Source organism: Labeo rohita, unplaced genomic scaffold (assembly GCF_022985175.1).
Source record: "Labeo rohita strain BAU-BD-2019 unplaced genomic scaffold, IGBB_LRoh.1.0 scaffold_448, whole genome shotgun sequence".
Taxonomy (NCBI): domain Eukaryota; kingdom Metazoa; phylum Chordata; class Actinopteri; order Cypriniformes; family Cyprinidae; genus Labeo; species Labeo rohita.
Genome location: NW_026129366.1, coordinates 10,711 through 27,792, shown reverse-complemented (window position 1 = coordinate 27,792; position 17,082 = coordinate 10,711). Strand labels below are relative to the sequence as shown.

The 17,082-nt window shown below is 37.6% G+C and overlaps 1 protein-coding gene across 1 annotated transcript in view; it reads right to left on the bottom strand.

Moving 5' to 3' along the window:
- LOC127160741 (scavenger receptor cysteine-rich type 1 protein M130-like) overlaps nucleotides 1–15,950 on the bottom strand; it is a 35,425-nt gene extending 19,475 nt beyond the window's left edge. The window contains exons 1-12 of the mRNA XM_051103398.1: nucleotides 15,926–15,950; nucleotides 15,142–15,456; nucleotides 13,514–13,837; nucleotides 13,120–13,437; nucleotides 11,944–12,240; nucleotides 9,750–9,833; nucleotides 8,972–9,031; nucleotides 8,771–8,827; nucleotides 8,568–8,645; nucleotides 8,359–8,421; nucleotides 8,164–8,226; nucleotides 7,942–8,004 (exon numbers count right to left, since the gene is read on the bottom strand). Coding sequence (XP_050959355.1) covers nucleotides 7,942–8,004; nucleotides 8,164–8,226; nucleotides 8,359–8,421; nucleotides 8,568–8,645; nucleotides 8,771–8,827; nucleotides 8,972–9,031; nucleotides 9,750–9,833; nucleotides 11,944–12,240; nucleotides 13,120–13,437; nucleotides 13,514–13,837; nucleotides 15,142–15,456; nucleotides 15,926–15,950 — 1,747 coding nt within the window. The remainder of the gene's footprint in view (nucleotides 1–7,941; nucleotides 8,005–8,163; nucleotides 8,227–8,358; nucleotides 8,422–8,567; nucleotides 8,646–8,770; nucleotides 8,828–8,971; nucleotides 9,032–9,749; nucleotides 9,834–11,943; nucleotides 12,241–13,119; nucleotides 13,438–13,513; nucleotides 13,838–15,141; nucleotides 15,457–15,925) is intronic.
- Nucleotides 15,951–17,082: the final 1,132 nt, after the last annotated feature.

Below are 17,082 nucleotides of genomic sequence, written 5' to 3'. Positions count from 1 at the left end.
ATTGTGTATTTGATGTTAATGGTGGAAAGTTTGATCAGTGATACATTAACAGGGTGATGTATGGAGCAGCTCACCTGAACATTTGACACCAGCATCATACTTATGATTACAGTTATAATTAACACCCCATCCACTTGACCTACAGTTCTTCAGTGTTGACTCTGATCCTCTACAGGCCACATCTCTCATCCAAATTGTTCCTGATCCTTGTCCAAAGTGAGCATCACGCAAAGCCTCTACAGCATCTCCACAACCCATCTCTCTACACACCACTTTAGCATCAGGCTTACCCCAGTTCCAATGACACACTGTTCCCCACACTCAAAAAAATGGTTTTGTGCCACTGTTCATTTTACCCAGGTATTTATTGTTAAAACAACACAAGCATATTTCTTTTTCCACCAAAACACTATTGTATTATGCTATATTAATTTAAACTGTTTAAGTTTCCATTTTACTTGATTATCAATCGTTAAACTAACGTAAACGGTTTAATTTCGCCGTTCAAAAAAACGGATATGACGTTTCCAACGCATTTTATGAAGACGGCGCGAAGGAGGTGTATCATGGCGTCGGAGCTAGAAAAAAAAAGCTAGCCAGCTTTTTTTTTTTAAATAATTATTCTGCATTCCAAGTAATATCAATCAAACTGTGGTTGGTTTATTTTGAATGAATATTAATAGCTCAAAAATACAGCTAACTAACACAATAAAACACAAAAAAAACAAACAAACAAACAAACAAAAAAAACAGCACACACAATAAAAAAAACATGTTTATGAATATTAAATATTGATAAATATTAATAAAAACGGATTTATTTGTTTTTGCAAATGAACTCTTCATATGTATATGTATATGTTTGTGTGTGTGTGTGTATTTAATGGGTACTTTTGACTCATTCCTTTTCTTAAAAATGGTTTGAAGGCAGAAATGTGATGTTTATCATCTTATAAACTCAATGTTTTTGTGAAAAGCTGTGCCTGAACTATAAATCATGCTTTTTACAGTCATTTTATGACTTTAAATATGCTCCAGATCATGTCCACCCTTTTGGAATAATATACATAACAATAATCACACAAATTTTTTGATCACTGAATTTGTCTTTGCTGTTAAACTATATATGGGTGCTCTTGTAACAAATTGTACTTCATGTGTTTACAGATTTGTGCAGAATATGAGACAGGCAGAATAACCATAGGTCCATTAGTGTCAACTGTCTTTGCCAATGGGTGGATCCACACTGCAAAACTTATGAAGATGATTGCAAACCAAAGAAGAGTCCTTGGACAAAGCATTAAACCCTCTTGGTCCCCACTACACAGGTAAGAACAGCTACACTCAACAAAAACTTTTGTAATCATGTTAAAGGGGTCATCAGATGCTGTTGGTATGATTCTTTAGAGTCTTAATGAGAAGTCCATAGCATACTTTTGTTAAAATTTCTCAGTGGTAGTGTAAAAAACACCCATTTTACCATATCAAAATCAGCCCTTTTCAGAGTGGGCCATTCTGTTGCATGTTCCTTTAAATACAATAATGGTGGTCAGACTGTTCTCAGCTCTCACTCGGCTCATTTAGGGCAGGTCTAAGATAAGACGTTCATGTAAATCAACTATTGTGGGAGCGGCCTTGATCGGTGTGACGTCACACCAACTAGAAGCTGAGAATGACCTGATTTGAAAAAGGGCATATTACTTATAATGATGAAAAAATACCACTGGGTGGATTTTTATCATCATAGGGTGGTTGTGTACACATTCTGCCAACATGCATATATGTTCAAACAACATGTAAAAGTGAGTTTTGGATCAGATGACCCCTTTAAAACATTGTTTCACCAGCCACTGAGTTTTAGGGTTATGGTCATAGGCATTAACAAAAAAGACAGATATAATAAGAATTGGATTATTAATATAGTAAATATAAAATATATGGTATTACTGTAAACTGACAGATATTGCGAATACATTATCTTCCCAAAAACAATACATTCTAAAGCAAGGCAGGTGTGTCAAACCTGCTCTTGGAGAGCCAGTGTTCTGTGGAGTTTAGCTCCAACACCCCTGCCTGGAACTTTTAGTAAAACTTTGATTAGCAAACCTGTAAGACCTTTGTTCATCTTCAAAATACAAATTAAGATATTTTTGATAAAATCAGAGAGCTTTCTGACCCTGCATAGACATCAACACAACTGAAATATTCCCAAGCCCCGAAACGTAGTAAGGACTTTGATATAATATCCATGTGACATCAGTGGTTCAACCATAATTTTACAAAGCTACAAGAATACTTTTTATGGGTAAAGAAAACAAAATAACTACTTTATTCAACAATTCTTCTCCTCCAAATCATGTATTTTGCCATTATGGAGAGTATCACGATGCATGCACATTGCTTTCCTCTGCAAGCAAACAAGGCCCAGCGCATGCATGTTCTACGTCAGCAGAATCACACGCATGCGTTATGCAAAGAGGTACTCTCGATAATGGCAGAAGACGCAATTTAGAGAAGAATTGTTGAATAAAGTCAATATTTTTGTTTTCTTTGCACACAAAAAGTATTCTCACTGCTTTGTAAAATTATGGTTGAACCACTGATTTTTACACTGTTTTACTGGTGTCCTTACTACGTTTCTGGGTCTGGGAGCATTTCAGTTGCATTACTGTCTATGCCGGGTCAGAAAGCTCTCAGATTTCATCAAAAATATCTTTATATGTGTTCCGAAGATGAATAAAGGTCTTGTGGGTTTGGAACGACATGAGGGTGAGTAATTAATGACAGAATTTTCATTTTTGGGTGAACTATCCCTTTAATTGGGAATATTGCTAAACTCTGCAGGACAGTGACTTTCTGTGCTGATCTGGTCCAGTACTGTTATAGTTTGATTTTCCACTGTAATGTTAGTTAGAATTCCATCTGAACTGCTTGCCTGTATTTCCCGTAAGGAAATGATCAGACAGAATAATAATGACATTTTTCAAATGTGTTTTTTTTTTTTTTTTTTTTTTTTTTTTTTGTAAAAAATGTAAAGGCTAAATCTCATGAATTTTGTTGTTGTCTGCATCTTTAGACTAATGACGTTGAAGTACCCAAATGAAGACACTAGCGGTGTTATTATGGAGTATATGGTAAGTTGTTTTATTGATTAATTTATTTATTTATTGGTATTTTCAAGGATGATAAATGCTAAGGTAAATTTAATACGCAAGAATTTGAGTACTCCATTCTTTTAAATATCCTCTCTAGGATACAGACGTTGGCAGCACTCAGGAGGTGATCCAGAGGAATCATGGGAATCTGTGTCATACGATTTGAAGGTGCAGACATTGAAGACAGCACAGCAGATGTTGGAGTGTTGGAAGATAAAGTTCTTCAGGACCTTAGCAGTAAACCCTATGAAAAAACATGTTGCTGGGACTGATATATGGACTAAACTTGAACTCCTGAAATCAGGTACACATTTGGAGTACTGCAGAAGTTATTTCTGGAGCCAGTTCCTGTTCCTGGATTAAGGTTTGATTGGTTACCTTTATATGCCAATTAGAAAATGACAGTAGTTTAATATTTCTGTAATTTTGTAATGTGGTTGTAACTGTAATTGTTGCTCTTGTTTAACAAATACACTTGATAATTTGTGACATCTTGTCTTTTGTGATTCATTGCAAAATAATCACACAAAAAATGCTTCGTTGAAGGGAGTAACTTTAACTTGAAATCATTTAGTTAAAGTAACTAGAACCAATTGGATGGAACCGCTGTCCATAATTTAAATGAGTTGTCTGAAACAAACTTCCTTATGTTGATAAAGTGAAACATATTTAGCCAGTTTTTAATAAACCAAAACATGTTCACTAAACTTCACCGGTTTAAGTTACAGGGAAGTGAATAAATTGAGTTGGTTGGACATTACTATTTCACATAAATTCTTCCTCATTCAGCTGTGTTGTCACAACACAAAGAGTTTGCATAGATTCAAAAAATTCCATTCATGTTCATCAAAAACTATTTGGTTGTGTGGAACCACTGTCCATAATTGAATTAAGTAGGTTTAAAGAATCATTTTTTTGAGTGCACTGACCATTATGATAAACCTCCACTCTACCACTGCAGGGACTGTTACCACCAACCAACCTAACAGTCTCAAAATCTGTACATGAAAGAGAGAGAAAGGGTAGTAGTAGAGTATAAATAATCAGCAGAATATGGAAAGACATTATTATAAATAATCTTCTCATTGTTAAATGGCTGGAAAAATTTAAATCATTCATACAATTTAATTCATAAGTAATTATCTAGTGTCTAGATTTTTTAGAATTGTTTTCTAGATTTTACACGGGCCTCTATTTGCTTTACAGTGGTATAAGGCCATCACAAATAAACTGCTCATTTAAACATATAATTTTGCATCTAAAATATACTGCCTATTTGTGTACTTACCAGATGTGGTTATAGTGATTATAGAGGAAAGCAAAACAAGTGTCAGGCATCCCTCCATCTTCTTCTGTTTGTCACACCGTCTGTTTGACTCTGTCAGCACAAGTTTCTCGTCTGCTCCCTCAAACACACTGAAGAAACTGGCTCCTGTCAGCCCCCTAAAGAGAGAGAGAGACTCACAGCTGCCAATGACACTCACTGTTACCTTATTAGACACAACAGAGGAAATCATCAAACACAATCAGTGACAAATCAGAAAGCAGCATTTTTATTTTCTCCATATATATCAATAAAGTGTCAGCGCTGATGAGCGGGACTCCTCCTCCAGCGTGAAGAGACACTTCACTGAGGACAGACTCGTGTCAGTCATAAGTCAGTGTGGAGATAAAGTCACACTAAACTTAAAGCAGATTGATACAGAAACACTGCAGCTTATATTCAGCATCAAAGCCTGAACCTGAACACAGCAGATACAAGCACTGATGACTGACTGCTCACTTACTGAAACTTTATTTCACACACAAATAGTTGACATTTACTATAAATATATAAATTATAATAAACTGAACATTTTAAAGTTTTTTTTGGGGGGGGACAACTGTACAAAATTTTAGGTCACTGCTCTGCTCTGATCTAATCAAGAGCACAATAAACAGTACATTAATACATTATAAAATGAACTGGAATGATTGTGTACAACTATTCAGGGCTATTCAGATAATATTTGTAAATGAACACTTGCTTTTGTTCCAAAGATATTAATTTGGCATTATATCAAAGACACTTGTAGCTGTAGATGTGTATTTAACACTGTAATGTGTAATTCGTCCAGCAGATGGCAGCAAAACACTTCTTATTGTAAAGGGGAGTAGACAAGAGTCTTGTCCTTGTGTCACCACTTGAGGGAGCTTCTTGCTGGTGAACTTTTTCTGACATGAAAAGGACATTTCTAGAGGATGTTAGGATGTTATACATTACAGCTAAAATGTAATTTATTTAATGTAGAGCTCATTTCACAGCACATTCATTTTACTTTTTGTCTCCTGCTATTATATATTCTAAAACACAGACAGAATGTTGTAATATGTTGTAAATAGTGATATTTCTGGTATTGTCATTCAGTTTTATAAAACAGTCTTTAAATAAGGTTACCAGACCTCTCCGTTCTCCAGGGACAGTTACATTTAATACTTGTTCACATGCTGTAGATCAACCATGAAGAACTAAACCCAGCCACATGGCACACTTCATGTGCGCTTGCGGTCTTTTGGACTTACGTGTTGCCCATTTGATACAATATTAGTCTTAACGGACAATTTAAGTGGCCAGTGAGTGTTTAACATAGAGATAACAAAATGAAGCAGTTCTTATAAAGTTGTGTGCAGCTTTGAATAACTTTTTTTTATAACTAACTTGACGTGACACACAACAGGCAACTGCGCTTGTTTTATATTGATGGATGACATTAGCTGCACTGGGGTTCAAATGTTCTGTTGTTAAGCATTATTAAGTCATATTAAATTATTACACGTAGTGTATAGAGAATAAATATTCCTTATATAACTCAACACTTCTAAAGCCTGATAAATGTAAATGTAAAGCCATATAAAAGTAAATGCCCCGCAATATGCATATTTATTTATTGGTTAAAAACACACCTGATCATATAAGATAATATAACAAGTCAAGTCAAGTCAAGTCGAGCTTTATTGTCATTCTGCTACATGTGTGGGCATATAGTAGAACGAGATGTCGTGTCTCGCATGACCACGGTGCTACATACTAGTTAAGCATAATATAAACATACAACAGTACACAAATAATAAAAGCAGTTACAGACTTATACAATGGTTAACCATTTGACTATACATACACTATAAATACTATAACTATAATAAATAGTTGACTACACATACAAAACTGAGACAACAAAAACTTTACATAAGTACTGTACATGACGTTTTACAAAAGAGACATTTGTACATGAAATTGTGCAGAAGAGAGATTTTGGGGGAAGCAGCACATAGTGCAGTGCACAATAAATATATATATAATCCGATTGAGTCTTTGTAACCGCAAGTGTTTATAGAAAGTGTCTAATGTACGTAAGTGTGTTACTACAGGTGGTTTGTATAGCCCACTCACCTGTGTGTAACACACTAAGAATTGCAATTGAAAGATTTTCTGCAGTTTTAAAGGGTTGGGGGGAGGAGGCTGAGGTTTTCATGGTTTCAGAGGGGGACCGGCAGATTGGAGTTAAGGACTCTCACAGCCTGGGTGAAGAAGCTGTTGAGAAATCTGACAGAGCGAGCTTTGATACTCCGGTACCTTCTACCTGATGGCAGGAGCTGGAAGAGATTGTGGGAGGGATGGGTGGGGTCCTTCACGATGCTGGAGTAATTTGCTGGAGCATCGTGCAAGGAAAATGTCTAGGATGGAGGGGAGATTGCAAATGATCTTTGCAGCTGTGTTCACTGTTCGCTGTAGGGCCTTGCGGTCAGCAGCACTGCAGTTCCCGTACCAGACAGTGATGCAGCTGGTCAGCACACTCTCAATGGTGCCCCTGTAGAAAGTGGTGAGAATGGGTGGAGGGAGACTTACCCTTTTCAGCTGGCGGTGAAAGTGGAGGCGCTGTTGGCCCTTCTTGTTGAGCGACGTGACGTTGGTGATCCAGGTAAGATCCTCTGTAATGTGCACCCCCAGGAATTTAGTGCTGCTGACTCTCTCCACAGCTGAGCTGTCTATGATCAGTGGGGGGTGGTCAACAGAGTTTCTTCTGAAGTCCATCACAACCTCTTTTGTCTTACCAACATCGAGGGACAGGTTGTTAGCGCCACACCATTTAGCCAGCTGAGCTACTTCCTCTCTGTAGTGTGTTTCATCGTTGTTGCTGATGAGACCTACCACAGTCATGTCATAAGAAAACTTGATGATGTGGTTGGAGCTGAACTTGGCAGTGCAGTCGTGTGTCAGCAGCGTGAAGAGCAGCAGGCTGAGGACACAGCCCTGTGGGGCACCTAATGCTCAGTGTGGTAGTGCTGGAGGTCTTGCGGCCAAACACGGACTGACTGGGGTTGAAATACACACAATAAATTCTGTTCCAGGTCTGCTGGATATTTTTATTGCTATTAACAAGGTCAAAAAACAATTTACAACAAAATCATTTCATAAAGGCATAACAGTTTTAATACACACAAAAATGGGGAAATATATAAAAACCTGAGATTTGACAAAACAATAACAATATCACTTTGTTCAAATTTGTTGAAATGAGGCAGTGGTTGTGATCACTGAGCCAAATTCTTTGTTTGACTCCTCCTCCACATCATCATAATCTGTTATTAAAAACAAAATCTTAAATCATGTCAAATGCTGTAATTGGATAAATATTAAGTCTTTTTTTATTTTTTTTATTTTACTATTATTTTTATAATATAAAAAATATTAAAAGATAAATAGAAACGTTAATATAATGAGAACAAAAGGGTTATAGTAACTTACCCAACAGGTTTCTCACATCTTCACTGACACTCGTCACATCATCATACTCCTCCTGAACTCCCTCTGATCAAGAATGACATAAAAACATGTCAGATCAGTTTATAAAACACTTTATTTCATTTGAAGGATCCTTTTTCCCTTAAGTAACACACAGAACAAATGTCTGATACTCATGTAAACATGGAAAGGCTAATAAAAAAAATGTAGTTCTGTGTATCTCACCTGTTACACCTTGAGAGCTCAGTTTATTAATGATGACATCATCATAATTCTCTGGTGTGTTCACTACACATGAAAATATGATTCAAAATTAAATATGAGCCAATAAACCCATTAAAACAGTAATTTAAAATATTATCTGTAACAATCTTGATTTTAAATGAATATCATTTTTTAACTGATAAAAAAGTAAAACACCTTTTTTGATATCAGAGTTCTGTCCGCTCGTCATGACATCATCATAGCTCTCAGGTGTGTCTTCTACAAATTCACACATTCATCACAGACACACACATTCATTACATTCAGAACAAATTTAAAAAATATCTATCTTCAATATACTGTAATACTGTAATATTTTATTTTAAAAGTATATTATATGCTGTTGTAGAATAACAGAGTGACACCTGTCTCACGATCTGGTTTCAGTCCATCAGTGATGACATCATCATAGTATCCCGGTGTGATTTCCTTCACCATCTCTTCTGCATCAACACAGAATATGTTTGGATACAAAAGCCAAAATATGTTGTTGCTGCAGATCATGAGACTGAGAATTTTATTAAACATTTGGTAATGAATCATGTGATCAATTAAAAAGGTCACTGACCTTTTAGGCCACTGCCATTGGTGACATCATCATAATATGCAGTCTTGAACTCTTCTGCTAAAAAAGGAGAACAGACTGTTAATATATAAGTTAACAGCAGTTTTTCAGTAGTAACATGTTTATTTATTTATTTATTTAGGTGAATTCATTAAAAAGGATTTGAGTGGAATGTGGAATAAATATGTACTTCATCTCTCTAACCTGAGAGAAGCTCATCAGCATCTTCATACCCAGAATGCAGTTCTTCAGAGATGAGACTCCCTGTTAAAGGAGAGCAGAACAGACAGAAACATGTTCATCATTACAAACAGACTGAATCCTCATTTCCTTTGAATCATAAAGGAGACAACACAGCACAAATATTAATTATTCACATTTAAAAGCATTATAGGCAGAAATCCCTTTTTGTTGGGCCTGTTAGTAAACACACACAATCTATCCTCACATGAACCCATTCCTCACTGCCTTCCAGAACACACACACACACACACACACACACACACCTGCACCTACACTTAAAAATATATGAACACCTCCTTATGACAATCTAAAAATACTCACAGGAAGAGACACTCACTGACACACACACACATGTTTGTTTTTGTAAATTGTGGGCACTTTCCATACACTTTTATATTTTTTATACTGACCAAACGATATTGTCTATCCAAACACCCTAAACCTAGCCCTCACAGAAAACATGTTTGCATCGTTACACTTTCAGATAAACATCATTTACTATTTTTAATCAGACATTGTGGGGACCACAGGCTGGTCACAGGAAGAGACACACACCCACAATGACAAAACACACACACACACACACACATAAACATGCACCTGCAGCTCTGTGGTTTTCTGTCAGGAATTCTGTGGTTTGAAGCAGGAGGTTTAACTGGACTAATAATAGATGAACATCAACTGTCTGACAGACTCTCTTATTAATGGTATTAAATGAGATTGATGGCTCATGTCTCACCCCTCTGAGTGAAGTGATTGTGTCTGTGCTGAATCTCCTCATAAACGGCCTCAGTCGTCATCCTGTGTCTCCTCTTAGAGAGAGCTGTGAGTGTAGACAGACAAACCTGCTGTCAGTTCACAACACATGACTGATCACACACTGAATAAGACACAATATGACAGTCTCTGGATCTCTCCTACCTCTCCTCATCACTCTGTTCTGCTGAATCAGTATAAGCAGTGGCACTAAGAGCAGTAAGAGCACAACTACCAGTACAATCACAAGCACTGGGGGGACGGAGGACTGAGGAGACACTGCTGAAGGAGTTTGTGGAGGAGAGACTGATGTTGAGTGCACTGGAGGAGAAGCTGATGTTGTTGTGGCAGGAGTAGTGGACACTGACAAATCTGGCAAATCTGTCAAAACAGACAAATGCATGAAAAATCATGATTGTCTTGAATATATAAAAAGATTTTAAAAATGAAAAATAAAATTTCTCAGTGTTTGCTGTGACCTGCACAGGTGAGTCCAGCGTGCTCTTTGTGGGAGCAGTCAGTCAGTGTGTTTTTTCAGGAGAGAGGACAGTCCCACAGGTGAATCTCATTCCCTCTGCACTCGACTCTGTTCATCCACACAACACCTTCACCAGCACCAAAGACTGAATTCCCATCAGCCCTCAGTGCTGCTCCACAACCCAGCTGCCTGCAGACCACCTGAGCATCGCTGATGTCCCACTGATCATCACAGACTGAGCCCCACACAGCGTTATGATACACCTCCAGCCTCCCAGAGCACCGGCCCTTCTCTCCACTCAGTCTGAGAGGAACATGATCTAAAACAAACACATTAACCAGTACTCTGAGATTCAGACCCCCTTAAAACAAGCCTTGGTGAGAGAGGTAAAGAAGAACCCAAAGATCACTGTGGCTGAGCTCCAGAGATGCAGTCGGAGATGGGAGAAAGTTGTAGAAAGTCAACCATCACTGCAGCCCTCCACCAGTCAGGGCTTTATGGCAGAGTGGCCTGACGGAAGCCTCTCCTCAGTGCAAGACACATGAAAGCCTGCATGGAGTTTGCTAAAAAACACCTGAACGACTCCAAGATGGTGAGAAATAAGATTCTCTGGTCTGATGAGACCAAGATAGAACTTTTTGGCCTTAATTCTAAGCGGTATGTGTGGAGAAAACCAGGCACTGCTCATCACCTGTCCAATACAGTCCCAACAGTGAACCATGGTGGTGGCAGCATCATGCTGTGGGGGTGTTTTTCAGCTGCAGGGACAGGACGACTGGTTGCAATCGAGGGAAAGATGAATGCGGCCAAGTACAGGGATATCCTGGATGAAAACCTTCTCCAGAGTGCTCAGGACCTCAGACTGGGCCGAAGGTTTACCTTCCAACAAGACAATGACCCTAAGCACACAGCTAAAATAACAACAACAACTCCGTGACTGTTCTTGAATGGCCCAGCCAGAGCCCTGACTTAAACCCAATTGAGCATCTCTGGAGAGACCTAAAAATGGCTGTCCACCAACGTTTACCATCCAACCTGACAGAACTGGAGAGGATCTGCACGGAGGAATGGCAGAGGATCCCCAAATCCAGGTGTGAAAAACTTGTTGCATCTTTCTCAAAAAGACTCATGGCTGTATTAGATCAAAAGGGTGCTTCTACTAAATACTGAGCAAAGGGTCTGAATACTTAGGACCATGTGATATTTCAGTTTTTCTTTTTTAATAAATCTGCAAAAATGTCAACAATTCTGTGTTTTTCTGTCAATATGGGGTGCTGTGTGTACATTAATGAGGGAAAAAAATGAATTTAAATGATTTTAGCAAATGGCTGCAATATAACAAAGAGTGAAAAATTTAAGGGGGTCCGAATACTTTCCGTACCCACTGTGTGTGTGTATATATATATATATTTATTTATTTATTTATTTATTATTATACCACACACACTTGCACTTACACTTACAAATATACATGCATACATTAATAAACATACTTGAACACTGTCTCTGGTGAGGAGATGGTGAGGTAGAACATGTCAGAAGACTCCCAGGAGACTCTTGTGTCTGATCATCTGAAATTAAAGCATGTTAAAATTCATGTATGAATAGAATAAAAAAAAAATATTAAGGGCAAAAAAAAAATAAACAAACAAAATGTTACAATTTTAAACCATCTTAAATCAGTAAAACATCATCTTACCTGAGCAGGTGATTTTGGCCACTTCATTATCACACTCAATCTGTCCCCAGGGTGAAGATGGACACTGCCATATAGTGGAATCATGTCGTTGACACTTAAAATAATCCAGCCAATTATGGGACTTCAGTCCCTCTGAATCACTGGGTTCACTGGCAGATCTTCCACAGTTCAGCTCTTGACAGATCAGACTCGCTGCGTCTCTGTCCATCTGGTTGCAACACACATTACCCCAGGATCCATTGTAGAAAACCTCCACATTCCCTTCACAGCCCTCAGTTAACCTGATCTCTTTAAACTCTAGATGGAAAAGGATGAAAATCAAACATTTACCAATTTTCTTATTAGAAATATTTGGAATTTTAAAAAAGAAATGGTATTGCACTGGCAAATGGCGAGTTCATTTCAGTAATAAATTGGTAAAAAAAAAAATAAAATGAAATAAACACAACAATGTTCACGATCAAAACGGACCAGATTTCATTATCGTATAACTATATTTTTTATTAAACATTTTACGTAACAAAAAATGTAAAAGCCGTGGGAGCACCAAAAGGCCGGTGGATATAATGATAATGAGTGACATCTGCGCCACTCACCGGTATCAAGTCCCAGGAGAAGCTCCGGAAGGATCTTCAGAGCGACAACAGTGGAAGAAAAAAGCACCAGGGCTCTCAAATGCTCTTAGCCCCGCCTAAAGTCATACAATTATATTTAATTTCAGTAATGTTTTTCTTTAATATTTAGTATTTTGAGGGTATTTCAGAATACTAAACAATATGCACACATTTTATTTATTTTTTTACTTTATGAAATCTAAAACAATTATTAAAAATACATTTTATACAAATTTTCAATTAACACAGTAATTAATGCAGTTTAAAAAAAATAAAATACAATACAATTTAAAAAAAACAGCAATTAATTCATTAATATATATTTAGTAATGCTAATCAAATGCATAATGTGTATCTTTATCCACACTTTGTCTTATGAACATCCAGATAATAAAATTAAATTAGGATGGTAAAAACTGGTTCTCAGTTCCCAACCATGCTGTCGCTATATATAGTTACTATTTATATAATGTAAGTACACTGGATATTGGTAATTATCAGTCACAAACATTACTGAAATTGTTTTTTTGTTTTGTTTTGTTTTGTTTTGTTTTTTGTTTACCTGAGCACACGACTCCTACATCCTCCTTGTGTTGACAGTCATGTTTTCCCCAGCCTGAAGAAGAGCAGCTCCACAGGGACGTCTCATTCCCCTCACACTCCACCTCATCCAGCCATATGGGTCCAGAACCAGGACCAAACCAGGCTGGTACCTGCTGGTTACTGAGGGCCACTCCACACTGCAGCTGTCTGCACACCACATGGGCATCTTTAATATCCCAGGAGTCATCACACACTGTCCCCCATGAGCCGCTGTGAAAAACCTCCAGCCTCCCTGCACAGTCTCCCCCAGAACCCACCAGCCTGATGGACCCACGACCTGATATTCAGAGAAAGAAAAACACATTATTGATCAGTAACAACTGAAGAATCTGCCCAGATGTTGTTGTTCTCACCAAGGCAGGTGATTGACAGCTGTTGTGTGGAGCTGCAGTTGAGAGTTTGTGGAGAGCTGCAGTTCCCCAGATGAGCTTCACTCCCAGAGCACTGGAAGCCCGTCACACACTCATGACTGTGTTCAGGACTGGATGAAGAGGAGCCGTAGAAGTTCAGCACAGAGCCACAGCCCAGCTGTCTGCAGACCACAGAGGATTCAGTGAGACTCCAGGAGTCCAGCAGAACTCTCCTCCAGACCTGATGGATGAAAACTTCCACCTCCCCCTCACACTGTCTCTCTCCAGACAACCGCACCAGACCATCATGAACAGCCAGAGAGGAATCTGAGAAGATATGACATTTTATTAAGAAATTGCAAGCAGTGTTTCCAACAAATTTTCAGAAGAAGTTGCTAATGCAGGTTGATGAGTTGCTAAAATGGCATAACCATGATGCAAAACTGTGTGATTGTAGAGCAAGCAGTGAGATTACTCAAATTAACTGTCCATCTCAGTGAAAAACAGGATTTGCAATATGTTTATAAAAGTAATATTTTTTATTTGTAAAAGGTAATACAAATTCAACATATTTTTATGGTCATATATTTTTTTACTTTTCAATCAACAATGATTTGTTAAATAATTACACATTTTTTGAACAATTACATTTTATTCGTTTTCTTATTTGCTGGTAAAACTACACATTCTAAACAATAACTGAGTGTACTTGTTGTATACGTGTTTTTGCTCAAACCTCTGTTGTGGATTATGCCAGTGTTTGTTTATTAAAGACTGTTTGCATTTAGTCTTGCCTCCAGCGTGCTTCTTATACCGTGTAGTGTGACAGTCAGAGTGTACTGTGTTCACATGAGGATATATTCTGTATTGATTTTTTGACGGGTGTCTTACATTTATTTTTAAATTATGCTCATTATTGCTATTTTTAGGGATTTTGTTATTTTAGGGATATAGCTTATGTACGTTAACAGACAACATCCTGGTAGAAAATTACCTGTACGATTTTAGTTCTTTAGAGATTTTTTATTTATTTATTTGACCTAACTGATTAAAAATTATAGGAACAAGCTAATAACAAGAAGAACCATTTTTCATAAAAGAACAATTCAGTTAATGTTCTTTAAAGAACCAGAAACTTAATTCCTTTGATAATGTGTTTCACCACAAAGAACTTTTCGTGAAATAGGAAGGTCCAGACTGATGTTGCTTGTTTATGGCATTTAGTTGTTCAATGGGCATCGTGAAGCACCTTTATTTTAATTATTTTATTATAGTGTAACTGATTAACAATTATAAGAACAAACCAATAACAAGGTGCATTATGAATGAACAATTATTACTGAACAGCTGCAAATAGCAACTTAATTCCCATATGATGTGTGTACTGCTAGACAGCTCTCTCCAGACTGATGTGCTGTTCAGTAGTTTCTTCAGAGGGAAAATGCATGTCATTTTTAATTGCCTGAGTCGCTTTTCAAAAATTGCCAAATAGATTTTAAAAATGGCTAAATTTGTTGCTAGGTGTTTCAGAAAAAAAGAAAGTTGCTAGCAACAAAACTGCAAAGGTGGAAAAACTGATTACAAGCTAATGTTTGCATTTAATTATTGTTATTTCAATAAAATCTTCTCACTAGAGCAGATGACTCCAACATCTCGTCTATGAGAACATTCAGCTCGACTCCATGAAGAGATGGAACATTCTGAGAGTTTTGTTTCATTCCCGTCACAATCAAACACATCAGCCCAGATTTCACCACTTCCCTCTCCAAACCAGTCTGATCCCACAACAGACACAGCAATCCCACAATTCAGCTGTCTACAGAGGACACTGGCAGCTCTCATATCCCAGCATGCATCACACACTGTGCCCCACTCATTGATGAACTGAAGCTCCACTCTTCCAGAACAAGAGTCTGAACCATTTACCAGCCTGAGATCTGTGTAACCTGCACAGACAACACAGTTCTTAAAACCAATAAAATACACAAATACATAAAACCATGACAACAGAGATAATCAGAGTAATTCACTAGTTCTAATCTCTGTTTAATATAGTCAGAGATCTCAGTTTGTGCTATTGATTAAACAAATGGGTTTTTGTATTTAACAATTGGAACTGTATTCTTTACAATGAGGTTAAATGATTTACCAGAGCATATCAGTCCTATGTCATTATCATGGGAGCAGTTTGTTTTAGCTGAGGTTGACAATGGACAGCGTCGAATGTGTGATTCATTTCCTCTGCACTTTATCACTTGTGTCCACATCTGAGTGTCTCCTTTGCCAAAAGCAGCTGCTCCCAGCACCTGTACAGGAGCCCCACAGTCCAGCTCTCTACACACAACCTCTGCATCCTGCTGGTCAAAGGCAGCGTCACACACTGACATCCACGTCTGATTATGAAGTATCTCTAACCTCCCAGAGCACAGGTGGGATCCATTAACAAGTGTGGGGTGGCGACCTGTGTTTACATAACAGGAGTAAATTATTATTACTTAAACATCTCTACTCACCTGGAACAGTAGAAAAAAACTGTTATTAATCTATTATTAAAAATTTGTATTTTATATAATCTGCTCTAATTTTATCTGTAATTATATCTTCCATCCATAATTTAATAATGTTCATTAAAAATAAATATGAACATCAAATCAGACTGTCTGAATAATTTTTGGTTTTAATGATGAATTTAATGGTGATTCTGTCCGTCATAGTTTATTATAAGAAAATAAGAGATGAGGATGACTATATTATAATGAACAAAACAGTTAAATAGATTGCCTGATTAATAAGATTGACAATGATGCAGTTTGTCCACACCAACATATAGAAATGCATCTTATTGCTTGAATGAGAATTATTAAAAAGAGTGATGAAATATCAGGCTGAGTTTGTAGCAGCTTACCTGAACAGATGACACCAGCAACTCGATTATCAACACAGTATTGCTGTGTATACTCGCTGTTTGAACTGCAGTCTTTCAGTGCAGTCTCTGATCCACTACATTCTACAAAACCCATTAAAATTGGTCCTGATCCTGGTCCAAAGTGAGCATCAGATGTTGCATTTACTGCTGTCCCACAGTCCAGCTCTCTACACACCACTGCAGCATCAGCAATATCCCACCAAGCATCACACACTCTTCCCCACTGACCATTTTGATGAATCTCCACTCGACCAGCACAGGGATTATTGCCATTCACCAACCTCACACTCACACTGTCTACACATGAGAGAGAGGAGACAATTAGTGAACATAAACATAGTATGTAGTAAAGTGTAAAATGACATGCAAATTATTTCAGCTCATTTTAAAGAATAGATGAACTACTGATCCTGAGTCTGTACCTACCAGAGGTGATGAGTTTTACCATATAACACAGAAACATCAGCATCAGACAGCCCTTCATGTTCTCCATTTGACTGACACACACTATTTCATCAACTCAGAGCACAGCACAAGTTTCTCGTCTGCTCCCTCAAACACACTGAAGAAACTGGCTCCTGTCAGCCCCCTAAAGAGAGAGAGAGACTCACAGCTGCCAATGACACTCACTGTTACCTTATTAGAC